Source organism: Perna viridis, chromosome 7, assembly GCF_037379345.1.
Source record: "Perna viridis isolate PV_CMFRI_1.1 ecotype Kerala chromosome 7, ASM3737934v1, whole genome shotgun sequence".
NCBI classification, from domain to species: Eukaryota; Metazoa; Mollusca; class Bivalvia; order Mytilida; family Mytilidae; genus Perna; species Perna viridis.
In genome coordinates, this window is record NC_142451.1 from 9,328,055 (window position 1) to 9,343,039 (window position 14,985).

The 14,985-nt window shown below is 32.5% G+C and overlaps 1 protein-coding gene across 7 annotated transcripts in view; it reads right to left on the bottom strand.

Annotated features, from left to right (window-relative positions):
- Positions 1–14,754, bottom strand: part of LOC148611232 (transient receptor potential cation channel subfamily M member-like 2) — a 67,504-nt gene extending 52,750 nt beyond the window's left edge. For 6 of the 7 annotated variants that reach the window (XM_088591547.1, XM_088591551.1, XM_088591550.1 and 3 more), the window contains exons 1-3: positions 14,665–14,754; positions 5,899–6,059; positions 2,797–2,882 (exon numbers count right to left, since the gene is read on the bottom strand). In XM_088591547.1, the coding sequence (XP_088447673.1) occupies positions 2,797–2,882; positions 5,899–6,030 (218 nt within the window). In that variant the 5' untranslated portion in view covers positions 6,031–6,059; positions 14,665–14,754. Of the gene's footprint in view, positions 1–2,796; positions 2,883–5,898; positions 6,123–14,664 lie in introns of all 7 variants that reach the window. The other variant, XM_088591545.1, reaches the window with a different exon arrangement.
- Between the last annotated feature and the right edge of the window lie 231 nt (positions 14,755–14,985).

A 14,985-nucleotide genomic window follows, 5' to 3' on the forward strand; every position in this document is an offset into this window, starting at 1 on the left:
AAAGATAGATAGTGCCACACCATAACACAACCATCAAAATAATTGGCATAAACAATAAGGAATACAAGTTTATGTCACAATCTGTGCTTACACTAAAAGTATCACATTAGCTATAAGACAAAACTGTCAATTTCAATACAGTTTCCCCACGTATTCTAAGCATTTTCATGGTAAAAAAAATGCAATAGTCTTAGGTAAAGGGCCAGTAATTCAATTTCAGGGCTAAAATGAAATCTAAAAAGCACCATCAAAATTCTTAAAAATACACCACAAATGTTAAGTTTGATGTAAGATACCTTTACACACATGAAAAGAATAAACAATTTACATATATTTATCTTTAAACAACCTATCTTTCATGATCTTTGAATGGAGAGTATAATCATTGTCACATAAGACAGGTGGTCTGTATATATACAGGTAAATTTTACATAGAATGCACAACAAAAAGGCTATTTTAATCATACTCTTTTAAGACAGGTTACTGCTGAATACAGGTGGTTGCTAAGACAAGTTTCGAATGTACTTGCACAAAAGAAGAATTGCACAGAATAATGTCACCATTCCATTTTTAACTAAAAAAGTTGAACATACATCTGCACTTATTAACAGACTAGCTAATTTTTAACAGAAAAATGTTAACATTGACTCTACAAGGGTAGATAGAGGTAGAGGTTACCATGCAGATACTGAAAAATGTATTCAAGTTATTACAGCTTTACTTTTACAAAATTTTCTGACAAAATCCATGGATAGGAGGACAGGTAAAAAAAACAAATGTTTTTAATATCAATCTTGTCTAAATAAATAACTACCAACTTTTCTTTCTTCATATAGCATTTTTGTAGCAGACTGAAAATAATGTTATGAGTTCCAGTAGAACATGTTTTGTCATAATGTGTTCTAAAGTTGGATAAGACCATTGTATTGAAAGAAGCCAGTGTTATGAGATGATTACTGTAAAAATATTAATTTTCATGGGTTGCTAATTCTTGTGGATTCTGTTAAGTAAACATATTGTGGGTATCAATTTTTGTTGTTTCAAAAAACGGTTAGCATTATATAGCGTTAAAAATCAATTTTACGAGTATTATTTTTATGCCTTTCTGTCCACCAAGAAAATAGCGGAAATTAGTACACCACAAAATTTAATACGTTTACAGTATATCAATATATCAATTCAAAAATGCTACTTGTATTCCATCATGACTATTATTAGGGCTGGACAAAACTATAAGTTATCTGGTCTATGAGGTAAATAGAGCTTGGTCCTACTGCCTCAACAAAACATTTTCTTCAGGAACTCACTCCTACAAAGTGAAAGGAAAACACAGAAACACAGGATATTAAGCACTGTAAATGACATATGAATTCATATCACAGAAGCACAGACTAGCTGCTCTAGAATTTGATTGTGCCATACTTTTACCTCGTAATTTGACCTACCTGCCATCAATCGACCTTCCAGGGGCTCTGACAGGTGGCAAAAGCCTTTATAAAAAGAAGCAGGGAACTGAAAGCCTATAGGGTGGTTTGACATATTGGGCTAGTAAAACAGCTTTCTAAATGGTTCTAAAGTCAAATGAATTTTAAATTGCCTGTTCAGATATATGAAAACTAATTTAGTTTATGAGCTACATAAGAGGTTCCAAGCCTCTGTAGTTTATAAGGCTGCATTTTTTCTCATTTTACCTAATTTGGTCATAAGATTATTTAAAGATATCAAATACTAAAAAAATCTCTGTTCTGTGAGGAAGACAAAAGGTTTCTATAGTTGTATTTTGGACAATCTTGATTCAAATCCTATCAATAAGATCAAATTTAACAAATACAAAATGCATACTTAACCATCATGTGAGAGAAATATTTTTTGGCAACCCAATAAAAGTTAAATCTTCAATGATGCCCTACAATAAAACATCTAACAACATACCATTAGAAGTTGCTTCAGGAGCTAATGAGAATACTTTTTTTTACATTCTTTCAGATCAATTTGGTAATTGAATTGATAAATTGTTATAGGGAAGATGAAAATGATTTAATGATTTGTTAGTTAATAATGCATATCACATAACACCCTAAATGGACATACAATCAGTGGACATTTATGAGGAAGTGACATTTAAGATTTGATATTAATTTAAGAACCTCAGTGAAAACCCTCACAATTACCCACACACCCACACTGGCACTCTGCAGAAAAGTTCAGTCCCTATACCCAAAAAAGTGGCCTACCTTGACAAATCATCAAAGTTTGAAGGAAATTGGTTTTAAAAAAAAATGAGGTGCTATCTAAGTGTCAATCTGGAATCATTTATTAAGTAACTAAGCCCCTCTAAGAAAAAGTGGTTCTGCTTTCAATGGACAAAGTGCTCCCCTTGACAAAATTTGATCTGTCCCATCCATAATTTTATAGCTACTTACTATTCACCAATGTCTGGAGGATGACACACACAGACATGGTGATTCCTACATGTACCCCCAAAGGTTTGTTTAAGGGGGGAATGTGGCCCCTCTTGATGGATTTCAGTGAAAATCAATCCCACTCAAGCTACTAAAACATTCATTTATACGTCTACAATCATTACAGGTTTACATACACATATAGTTCTTCACAAGATCTAAATTTATCCCTCAACCTGCCAGTAAAAAGATGGAAAATAGAGAAAATAGCTTGTGAATGTCCATTTAGCAAGTGTCAACAGAGAACAGTGACTAATATGATAATGATTTCATATGCAAAGGTCTGTGGACAATGAAAATTTTGAAAGTAGAGGAATAACATTAAATACGTACGAATCAGATTCTTTTTTAATAAACGTTTTACAGACTCTCATTTTTATATTGCTTTTTATCCATCTGATTTCTGGGCTTACATCATCCTACAATAAAAAAAAAATATTCCATTATACAATGTAAGTTAAGAAACATGCTTACTGGTACTTTGTGCCCCTATGACAAGTTCTGTTTCAATAATGCAATATTTTTTAAACTAAAACACTATGGAATACTTAATTTCATAAGAATTTATACCTATAGATACATTCATGTACCAGCAAATGTGATCTTTAAAGTAGAATATTGAAAACTTCGCACGCCCTAAATCAGGGAGTAAAATTTTGGTCCTATAACCTTGAACTTTGATTGATGACCTTGAAGTTCTACAAATGAAATTAATATTCACCAAAGTGAAAATTTTGATTTTTTAACCAAAAAAGTGAAATACTAACAGTGGACAAATCTGAAATAACAATGCTCCCAATTGGAGGCCGAGTTGCCCATTTACTTTAGTTTCTATGTACATGTTATTTTGGTTATTTCATGTTTTGTTGTGTGTCTGTGTGTCTGTTACTTTGTCAAGTTGTTATCCTGGGATTATCTTATTTTCTATTACTCTTCTAAACCTGGTTCCCTTTATTTCTCTTTGCACTTGTTACATTTTGTATCTCGTACTAATTATGTAATCCTTAAGAAATTCTGCAATAAAACTTGCAACCAGAGGCACCTTTTAAAAATTTCACAAAACAAGAAACTTTTGCCCACAGCTGATTGATCAAAACTTAATCTTTACAAAATCGATGTATTTACAATGTTTCTAGGTACAAATGTATTTAAATAGACGATTATATATGGTTAATCAATACTAGCTGATTTATTTTACAATATCTGCTAATTTAAATTAATGAATATGTAATCAAATATACATCAAAGTTATATGTTAAATTTATAGGTATTGATAGGGATGAATTTGGAAAATCAAAAATTCATCATATTGACCCATAAAGTAAAAAAAAATCTCCACCAATTTTTATAACTTCGAAGTAAAACAATAGACTCTGAATTAATTGTGCCCTACTGTAATGAAATGAATTAAGTGACAGTTTGATGTTACATAATTTGTATGAGGAGCATTTAAACAATTGGATTTTTACTGCAAGTTGCAATAATATCTATTTTTTTAACAGTACAGTACAATAAGATAATTATTTATGGTTATACTTTATTGGCTAGCATCATATTACTGGCACTAATTGTGAGATATTATAGTATTGTTACAAAATGTTTTCACAAATGAATGAGGATATACATGTACATGTATGTAGTTACTTAGATACAATCTATGCACACATGTAGTATCTATGCATTTCAATGAGAAGACCTAATTTTGTGTGTCGCTTCTCTTCCTTACACGATAAATTAATCACCATGCCTTTGTGTACTATAGGTACCATGCATATTCACATTTGTCATCCTCACTTAGGATTATTCTGCTTGGTTATTCTCAGATAAAAACAAAAATAAAGGCCTCCAGATATTGTTTCCATCACTGGACAGACTTTTAAGTCATAGACAACACATCTGTTCCATCAAGCTGCACCAGTTTTATCAGTGTACACAGAATTTTGTACGTTTACAAGCAACCTTAAATTCCTAACTTGATAATATACAATTTTTAGGATACATCAGATACAGTTACCAGTATCAAACATTTCCTTGGTCCCTGGAAGCAATAAAAATATTATTTCTTGGGACCGTAGGATCTGGTACATTGTGTAACATATCAACTGATGGTTCTATCAACAGGTCTACACACCTCTCTTTGAAAAATGACTTTCAACATGACATTCATGGATTTCTTCAGTCATATAAATCTTTTACAAAAGTTCATCCTATAACAGTTAACATACTTTCAACCAGGCTCTAAATACCCACAATTTCACATAATTACATAATTATTATTACATGATAACAAAATACATACAAAAATTTTTTTTAAAAGTTTCACAGAGTGCAGCAAACCCTGAAAAGTTTGGACAAGTGTGAACACAATATTAGTTTTGACATACTTGATCATAGGGGCTAACAATACATTATGGACACAACAACTGGTTTGGACACTATATTGCTCAACATTTGAAATTCAAATATCAATTTTCAAAATCAGATCAAAAATTTAAAAAAAATTTGGGATGTGACCCCTTGTAACTTGATACATTTATTTACCAGAATTAAATAGGGAACACAATAAAAAAAGAATTATCAAAATCGGAAAAAAAACAAACATTAAACATCTACATGGCTTTTAATAAGATACCTATTTTGAACCTTTTTGGCCCCTTATTCTAAAATGGTAGGGCCACAAACTCCAAATTAACTAAGAACCTGCCTTTAGTACTTAGTAAAATCACATCAATATTTCGTAACAATTGGTTTACCACAACTAAAACCATTGCATGAAAATAAAGAATTTACAGACAACAACGCTACAGACGACAAGTATGATGACAGTGCCATACGACCGCAAATTTTTAGCAGTCGCATAAAAAACCAAGAGAAATAAATTCTCACACTTAAAGCTCCTTTCAGAAAATCCTGGGATTTCTTTTAGAACTGAGAAAAGACATGCAGAATCTTACACCTATACAAATGCAAGATAGGGAAATCTTAATTTAATCATTCTTTAACTTTTCTCACTTCAAGTTTGTTTTCCAATTTAGCTCCAGTCCATATAAAATTCAAACACTGTTTATATTAAAGTGATTCATGGTGAAGAAAACCCACCGAACAAACAATTCATTTTCAATCTGCATATGCTATATTTTTACACAACAGTTGTCCTTTCCATATTCAGATCTGTACTTTAGAGAAAATCATACATTTATCTCGCACTAAAATCAACCAAATCAACAAAATCAAGAACAATAACTCTTGCAAAGTGGTAATTTATGGTTTATCCTACAATCCTTCATGGTTCATGAAGCATAAACTGCCCCAAAGTTGGTAATGTTGCATAACTTGGTCATAAAATAAAAACAGTCCTCAATTACTAAGGGCATGGCTGAGTCTATAGTCAGAACCAGAAACAAGATACAGACATACAGACTTTGGTATACTTACCATTGGAAGGGCTGAGCCCACATCCTCTGCTACTTCAGCCATCTCAGCATAATGAAGGCTGGCCATACTCCCTGGAACCTCATGAAATGGACTTTGATTGTCTTCCATGGGCTTAACCTTTGACCCACTCATTTTGTTTTCTGTTATCTATCTCTACATGACTAGAAAATAAAATTAACTCCATATATGCACATATCTCTTCTACAAACAGCCTTCTTCATTATCTGTAAGAAAAGTTTAGCTGATTATAGCCAAACTACACCTCATACATTTTGTATATATCGCTATAATGTTTGCTAAAACTGATATTCAACATAATATCATAACTTCATAAACAAATAGAACTCATTTGGTTATATCTGTGTTTGCTTCCCAGGAAAATCCTTATATCCTTCTGCAATTATCACAATAAACATTTAATTGCAACATAGTCATATGGTATTGGTAAACTACAGAAAAAAAAGTAAATAAAAATTATATGAATCAATATTCCCTATCAATAAGAGTTGAATCAGGTAAACAAGACAGATTTTTTATTGGCAGTTTTTACTCAACTATATCTACTCATGATGTCTCAAGTATTTGAAGTTCTACTAAAAATATAGCACTCCAAATTCCAATATTGGTTCAGAACATCGAATGTTTTGAATTTTATAACATAGGAGAAATACTTTAATCCTACTATGCCCCACCTCTGTCTTGTTAAACTTCCTATATTTCAGTGCATGGTTAGGGTTCTCGCAAAATCATTTTACTGGAAAACTGAATTAATTTTCTACAAAACTTTATAAGCAAAACAAGTAGATAATTGTAGGTGAAGTGAGAAATAATTATGGACTAAAGTTTGTTGATATATTGATATTGGAGGTTTGAAATGTTAGTCTTCTAAGCAGCTGGTATATTGATACAAGGAAAACTTTGAATGTATTATTAATTGGTTACATACTTAAAGCATGCAATATTTTGCATAAAATGAAAGTAATACTTTTATTGTAATTTTTGTGTACAAATTCCCATACATGTACATGTACATGTATATGCAATTTCAAACAAATTTTTCGAGAACAATCATAACACTTTCTCATGCAAATATTAAAATCATGAATAAAAAAACTTAGCATTTTTATTTTAACTGAACCCTGAATAAACTTGAAACTTGTCTACATAAATATCCACTGGAGTCCCTTTGAAACTTGTCTACAAAAGCATCCCCTGGAGTCCCTTTGAAACTTGTCTACACAAGCATCCCCTGGAGTCCCTTTGGAACTTGTCTACAAAAGCATCCCCTGGAGTTATTTTGAGACTTGTCTACATATGCATTCTCTGAAATCCCTTTGAAACATGTCTATACAGGCATCCCCTGGAGTCCTTATGAAACTTGTAAACACAAGCATCCTCTGGAGTCCCTTGGAAACTTGCCTTCATAAGCATTCCGTGGGATCCCTTTGAAATTTGTCTACACAGGCATTCCCTGGAGTCCCTTTAAAACTTGTCTGCACAAGCATCCCTTGGAGTCACTTTAAAACTTGTCTACACAAGCATCCCCTGGAATACGTTTGAAATTTGTCTACACAAGCATCCCTTGGAGTCCATATGAAACTTGTAAACACAAGCATCCTCTGGAGTCCCTTTGAAACTTTTTTACACAAACATCCACTGCAATCACTTTGAAACTTGCCTACAAATGCATCCCCTGTAGTCCCTTTGAAACTAGCCTACACAAACATCCACTGCAATCACTTTGAAACTTGCCTACAAATGCATCCCCTGTAGTCCCTTTGAAACTAGCCTACACAAGCATCCCCTGAAGTCACTTTGAAACTTGTCTACCTGGCATCCCCTAGTGTCCCTTTGAAACTAGCCTACACAAGCATCCCCTGAGGTCACTTTGAAACTTGTCTACCAGGCATCCCTGTCTGTAGATACAGGCATCCACTGTAGTCCTTTGAATCAGTTTCAATGCACTTCAACCTGCATAACTGAACACCTGCCTTATCATTTTTTCATGAAAGTATGTTTCTGTAATATATACTTTTTCCTAATAAACACCCCAGACAAATACTTGTGAATTCAATACTTCATATTAATTCTTTCGTTATATTTTAAACCAATATTTATACATGCAAGTTATAAGCTCCAAGATGACTGTCTATGATTATTTAGACAGTCAGTAGATTCTGTTGGAGGGTGAGGCCAAATCCCTCCAACAGATCTACTGAGTGTCTGATAATCATAGATGGTTATGGGAGCTTATAACATTTTTCGTTTGATTTTACTTATCTACATTATGGGGAAATAAATTAACCTTTGTATGATCTATATTTCTTTGAAGTTTTTTTGGAAATCATTCGGTGGTCACTAGGTAAAATCTATTTTAGTCTTGGTGTACTAGTCAAAAGTAAAGGCTGACCATTGGCGTGATTGAACTTTCTATGTCACAACATTCAGATCACATGGTTTGAAAGTACTATATTAGTCTCAACGTAATTCTCATTGATTTTCCTTTTATGGTCATTTGCATATTAATAATTCCAATATTTTCATCAATGGTGGATAGATTTTCTATGTATCATCCTCATTTGCATACTGTTACAACAGTTATTTGGACAAATGGTTTTATCCAATCACCAGTGGTCAAATGAAGAAGCATTTCAGTCTTAAATATCATATAACTGGATAAGGCTGTTCAAGTTTGCAAATCAGTGAATTTAAACATACGTAAATTGTAATACCCAGCAATAACATAATTTATCTAACTGTTGTATTTAAAAAGTAAAATCATTTTAAAATTGATAATCCTAAATCTATTTAATTCCAACAAAGGCTTTTAACCTCAGTAAAACTTATTGAGTTCATTAACTGTGCTGTTTTTGAATTAAGGATATATACATGTAACAATCATATACATGTAGCAGAGTAAAAAACCATGGAAGAGCTAAGACTCTTAACAGATATAAAGTGCTTCACTGGCTTCATCTTGATAAAACTACACAGTAGAGGCAAACACATGCATCTTACATAAGTATGATATATTATAACTCCATATATCATGTGCAGGTACAACTACATGTATCTGCTGTGTGATACATGTAGTCATTCTTTTACGTAAGTTTACATCATATACAATAAAATAATCTATAATCAAACATTCTTAAAAATTCAAAACCACAAAACATTGATTTTAATGAGATATAGTTTAAAACATGCTATTTAACGGTGATTTAGCTAGTGCTTGTCATTTTTGCCATTTACGAAAGGATTTCATAGATGACCAAGATATTTTAGATCGTTTTCGTCACTCAAAATTTGAAAAGTGTATAAAAAAATTCCATTTAAAAAGTATTTCAGATAAATTTTCGACAATTTCGTCAGGTTAAATATAAATGTTGTTAAAAACTGTCAATCGAAAATTACATAATTTCACTTGGCCTAACGCTTTGACAAATTTATGACCCCATGCTTGGTAATTACTGGGTCAACCAGGTGTGAAATACATTCTATTGTTGTTAACCTGGCAAGCCTCGTATGTGCATCGTTAATAATCCTTCAAAATAACAACAATTAATTGATCAATATTTTGATCATTAGGAGCACGAAAGATAATCCCAGGATTCTCACTCGTCTTCAGCCGATCGTTTTTGAATAGTATTCAAAATTTAACTTCTTTAGGCTGTAACTGTCCAATGGACATCATATCAAATTTCCCTCATTATATTTGTTTTGGATTTGGTTTTAAAAAAAAATTTCAAAGTGAGACTTCCATAAATCCTTCCTTAACTCAAATACAGACCAATCAAATCACTTGAAATTGAAGATTTGAGAAAAAACTCAGGATTTGAAAAAATTCTAAACATGAGATTTTTTTACGATATCCAGGCCTGACCTCATGAATAAAATACATCTTGTATGACACATGTACATGTATAACATGTTTAACCACAAGTGACATGAAGGTTGTATCAAAAGACAAAAAACCCATAAAATACATATCTAACCTAAACTAAACTAGAAAACTTAGGATTTCAGGAAATTCTCAACTTGAGATTTTTATGAAACTGGGGAGAAATATGTTACTGATACTCTGAATTAACTTATATCCTAAGACTGGATACCCGAGTAGGAAAACTTTATGTAATAAGTAACTATAGGTCCATGAAAAAAAAATACAAGAACAAATCAAAATTCAACACAACTGACTCAGCCTGAAATTTTTAAGCTGTATTATAAGAGGAAGAGTAAATGCTTTATAAGACTATATATTACATCTCTGAAAAACCGGGAATCCTATTTGAGATTTAAAAAAAAATAAATACTACATTTTGACAATGAGTCTATATGGGAGAAACATTCTGACTTCAACAATAATAGCACTTTAGGGTACATTATTTTCGGTGAAAAAATCGGGTGGGTAGGGTACATGTACATGTATAAATATAATTAAATTGTTTGTTACATGGACCATACAATTTCTTTTTTACTGCTTTTAAAGCATGAATGTTTTTCTGTGGATCTCCGTTCATGCAAAATAATAATGGAAATTATGGAAGTCATAGGAATTTCTTAATGAAATGTTTGATCTGGATCTGCAAAATGTACCACCAAATCTCTTTCAAAACTTTTGACTTCTATACTCACAGCTGTCAACGAGGGTTTGCAGTCCTACCACAACACTTGTAACTCCTGTAGTGGTATTAATTTAATGTGGATCCTGAAAATTCGAAAGATCTTTTTGAGACAATCAGTTCAAGACTATTATCAGAAAATAATAGCATTAAAACCTATGATTTTTCAACAATGTATACTTCTATTCCACATACTCAGTTAAAATCCTGACTTAAAAACATTATACATCGTTGTTTTTCCAAAAAAGATGGTACACCTAGACACAAATATATAGTTCTTGGTAGGGATTCCTCATACTTTGTAAGAAATAATTCCAAATCATCTTCCAAATATACAGAAGATGTTTACAAAATGCTGGAATTTTTAATTGACAACATTTTTGTCCAGTGTGGTGGATGCGTTTTTTTAACAAATGGTCGGCATTCCAATGGGAAAAAATTTTTCTCCTGTACTTGCTGACCTATTCCTTCACTCTTATGAGGCTGACTTTATAGTTGATCCGATCTGTTTCCGCTATATAGATGACGTATCATCTTTAAACAATCCTGATTTTGGGGATTTGATACATCTTATCTACCCCAAAGAACTTGAAATAAGGATACTACAGACACTGTGAAGTCAGCCTCATATCTTGACCTACACTTAGAAATCGATGGTAAAGGAAAACTTTTGACCAAACTTTACGACAAACGTGATGACTTTTCATTCAGAATTGTCAACTTTCCTTTCATCTGTGGCAATATCCCTTCGGCTCCTGCGTATGGAGTGTTCATATCACAACTCGTACGTTATGCCAGAGCTTGCCAAGACTACACAGACTTTTTGTATCACGCTAGAATTCTAACAAATAGGCTTCTGGAGCAGGGTTATGTTGCTACAAGATTGAAGTCATCATTACAACAGTTTTATGGCCGTCATCATGAACTTGTGGATCGTTACAATTCATCCATCTGTGCCATGAAAACTGATTTGTTCAATGTGTCATTATCATAGTTTTCCTTTCCTCTTTTGTCTACCCCAGACTTGACTTTTTATGAGCAACTCGGCAGGTGTTTCTAGAAAAGCAGAGGATGCTTACCCTACCTGTGCACATAATCCATGCTCCTAGTTTTTAGTGGAGTCCGAGTTGCTCATTTGCTTTTGTTACTTTGTATGTATGATTTTAGGTACTCTATGTTCTTTGTTGTGTATGTCTGTTTTCCATGTCTGGTCTTTGTCCTTGGATTACATTCTTCTGATTACCGCTATAACCTTGGTTCCCTTGATTACTCTTTGATATAAGTCCTGGACTTCACATCAATTACCTATTCATTCTTATAAGAATAAATTTAAAAGGTTTTTTTCAACATGATAGATTCAGAAGGAGGATGGCATCTTTTAAAAAAATGCTTTGCAGGGCACACATTGATTAGACTGTACAGGTCAAACCCTGAACTACTGCAGCAAGTATGTTTGTATCAACACACCATTCAATTGATACAGAATTGAATTTTTTATTGCAATAATACATTTGACCAGAATCAAAGTGGGCACTTTGAGGCCCCCTGCTCCTAAATGATTCTTGTGAAAACCTCCAAAATCAATCACAACCTTACTTTGGGGGTATGGCAACTTTGTTGTACAATTTCAAAGTGATTTGTTTACTTTTACTGAAGTTATCCTTCAGGAATGTGAAAAAAAAAAACATGTGGCCTTCGTGGCCCTTGATTTTTACTTGGCTAAAATAACAACTTTCAAATCAATCTCAGCCTTCCTTCTTTATAATGACATCTTGCAGTAAAGTTTAAAAGAGATACATTCACTTACAAGTTATTGTCCTGATATAAGGAAACTACTTGTATGGGTGTACATGTACATGTATCTGACCCTTTCTTGGTTTCTTATTCCTAAAATATCAAAACCCCAAAAATCCCCCTAAATCAATTGCTTTTTCCCTTTGAGGGTATGGCTCCTTCATGTAATACAATTGTCAAGTCATTGTCTAGACATCAAGAAAATGCTTGTTTTTGGCCCCTAATTTCAAAAATGATTTATATGTTTTAAGTTGAGCAATAGTTTTATTCTATGATGTTTTTGGCTCCTCATTAACCCAATTTCTTCAATGGTTGGGGCCATAACCCCCAAAATCAAAACCGATTTTTCTTTTGTAGTTTGGAACCTGGTCATAAAATTTCATAAAGATCAACTGAATAATATTTAAGTTATTGCCTGGAAACCAAGTGTCTATGAATGTTGACAATTGTGCCATGCCAATTTTCAGCAGCCCTTTAAAAAGTCTGGTCATCAAATTTAGTTTAAAAAGAACATCAGAATTTACTGAAATGAGATTTTGAACTTGGGGGAGTCCAAGGTCTGTGATTTATCTAATACTAAAAGACACATTTTTGAATGTACAATGTACATGTAGATCAATGACTCTAGACCCTTGAATAGCTTTTGTTTTCACTTGGTTGATCTGTTGAACTGCATTTTCGTATAGTTCATTATCATTCATTCCTAGAAGGTTTTTTTGTAATTTGAACACCATAGCAAAAGTTGATGTTAATGCACAAAATAAAAATTTTTAGGTGTGATATAAAATGTGAACCTTTAATTTTTAAAGGTCCAAACAACTGTAATTTTACTATTTACAGTGATATCTGAAAAATTTTAACTTATCGTGTCAAAAAAACGGTCTGAACTTCATGTATTTATCAAATCACTGTCAGGTACATGTATATAAAAAATTTAAAGAATACACAGTTTTCAGAAAGTTTATTTCATATCCGTACAAGAAAATCTCTTAATTTAAATTCATGAGTAAATAAATGATATTAACATTTGCATGCATGATTGTGTAAAATTTTAAAGCTGGTAAAAAATGGGGAACAAAGAGACAAAGGTCTCACTCCATAATACATTTACATGTACATTGTAAAATACATATATAACTTACACGTACTGATTTCATCAACACTTAAGGGCACACAAGATAACCCACCTTCAATGTATTATCCAATGGAAAAGGAGGGTAGCAAGCCAGGTAAAAAAAGGAGAGGACAAAAAATTGATTGGCGAAAACTATACTACTGTCAACCAAAATTTTCATTTCTCCACTCTTCACAACGGAGTCACTCATGTCCTCCACTGTGACTCCAGCAAAGCAAAAACTGGGATAAAATTGCTCCATGTCAATAGTTTGTCATTTTTTTCTTCCCTTTAGTGAAATGTTATTAAACTGCTAGAACCATTAAATATACCTTGGTATAAATACAAGATAAGTTAATTACAGACAATTTTTGAAATGATGACTCCACTGTGGAGAGTGAAGACATTGTGACTCCTCTCAAAATATTCACTGTGGAGATTGGAGAAATTAAAATTTGTGTTGATGGTAGTCAGAGATCTATAATTCAAGAGATAATAAACTTGTAAATTAGCCAATTTATCGATAAAATTATCTCAGGGTGGAGACTGAGATTCCCTGACCTTTCCACTTATTCATTAAACTATTTTTACCCCTTTTCATGAAATTATCTGAAATAAATTGTTACAGGCACCATGCAGATGTAAAAATGGGAAAGTGAAGATTTTATTGAATTATCTTAAAAAACAAAAAAGGCTGTGATAGGTTAATTTGAAAATAATGAATTTAATTTTAAATTATTTCCTTTTTCACAAAAATCGGAGAGTAGGCAACTAGTTTTCAATACTTCATTTTTGTTTGTTCTGGGAGAAAGAAAAATGTGGTTACAATGAACATGAAGCCTGCATGTCATAGAATAGGAAACTGGGAATTTTGTTTGGATATTTGCAATATTTTTTCAAGTTATGATCATTTAAAGTCAAGTTGTCATTGTCGATTAAGTAAGCACGAGATAATTTGAAATGAAACTAGACAAATATCAATCCTGCATCACAAATTACGTTGCACAAATCTACTTCAAAGGCACATAATATCATGTTAAACATATTATGTATAAAATATGATTGGTTACAATAACTGGTACATCATTGCCAGTAGGCAGTATTGGCAGTAACCGATTAAGTTTAACATTTTACAGTTTACACGTACACGTACCTGTAGGCTGCCATTCGAAGCTCTAGCAGAAGTTAATCTAATTCGTAACATTTATTGACTTTGAACAATATTGAACTGCTTACCTGTAAAGTTATGTGGAATTTTGCTTCATATTATCAAAAATATGTTTCAAGCTGCTTTCAAAAGCGTTTGTATGAATTGGAATGTAAATTACCAACCGGAAGTAATCAATCTCATTTGCGCTTTTTCTTAGCAACGCGTAAACAGGTGCGCGAACAAATTAACCGAATATATATAGAAGCTCTAATAAACCGCCTGAATTGCTCATCCAGCCAAAATGTGAATGAGCATTTTTTTTAAATGGGTCAATCTGGAGTTAAGTATGCCTTTGAATCATTGTACCAATTTTAAAATAGTTTTCGATCATTACTACAGATATGGTC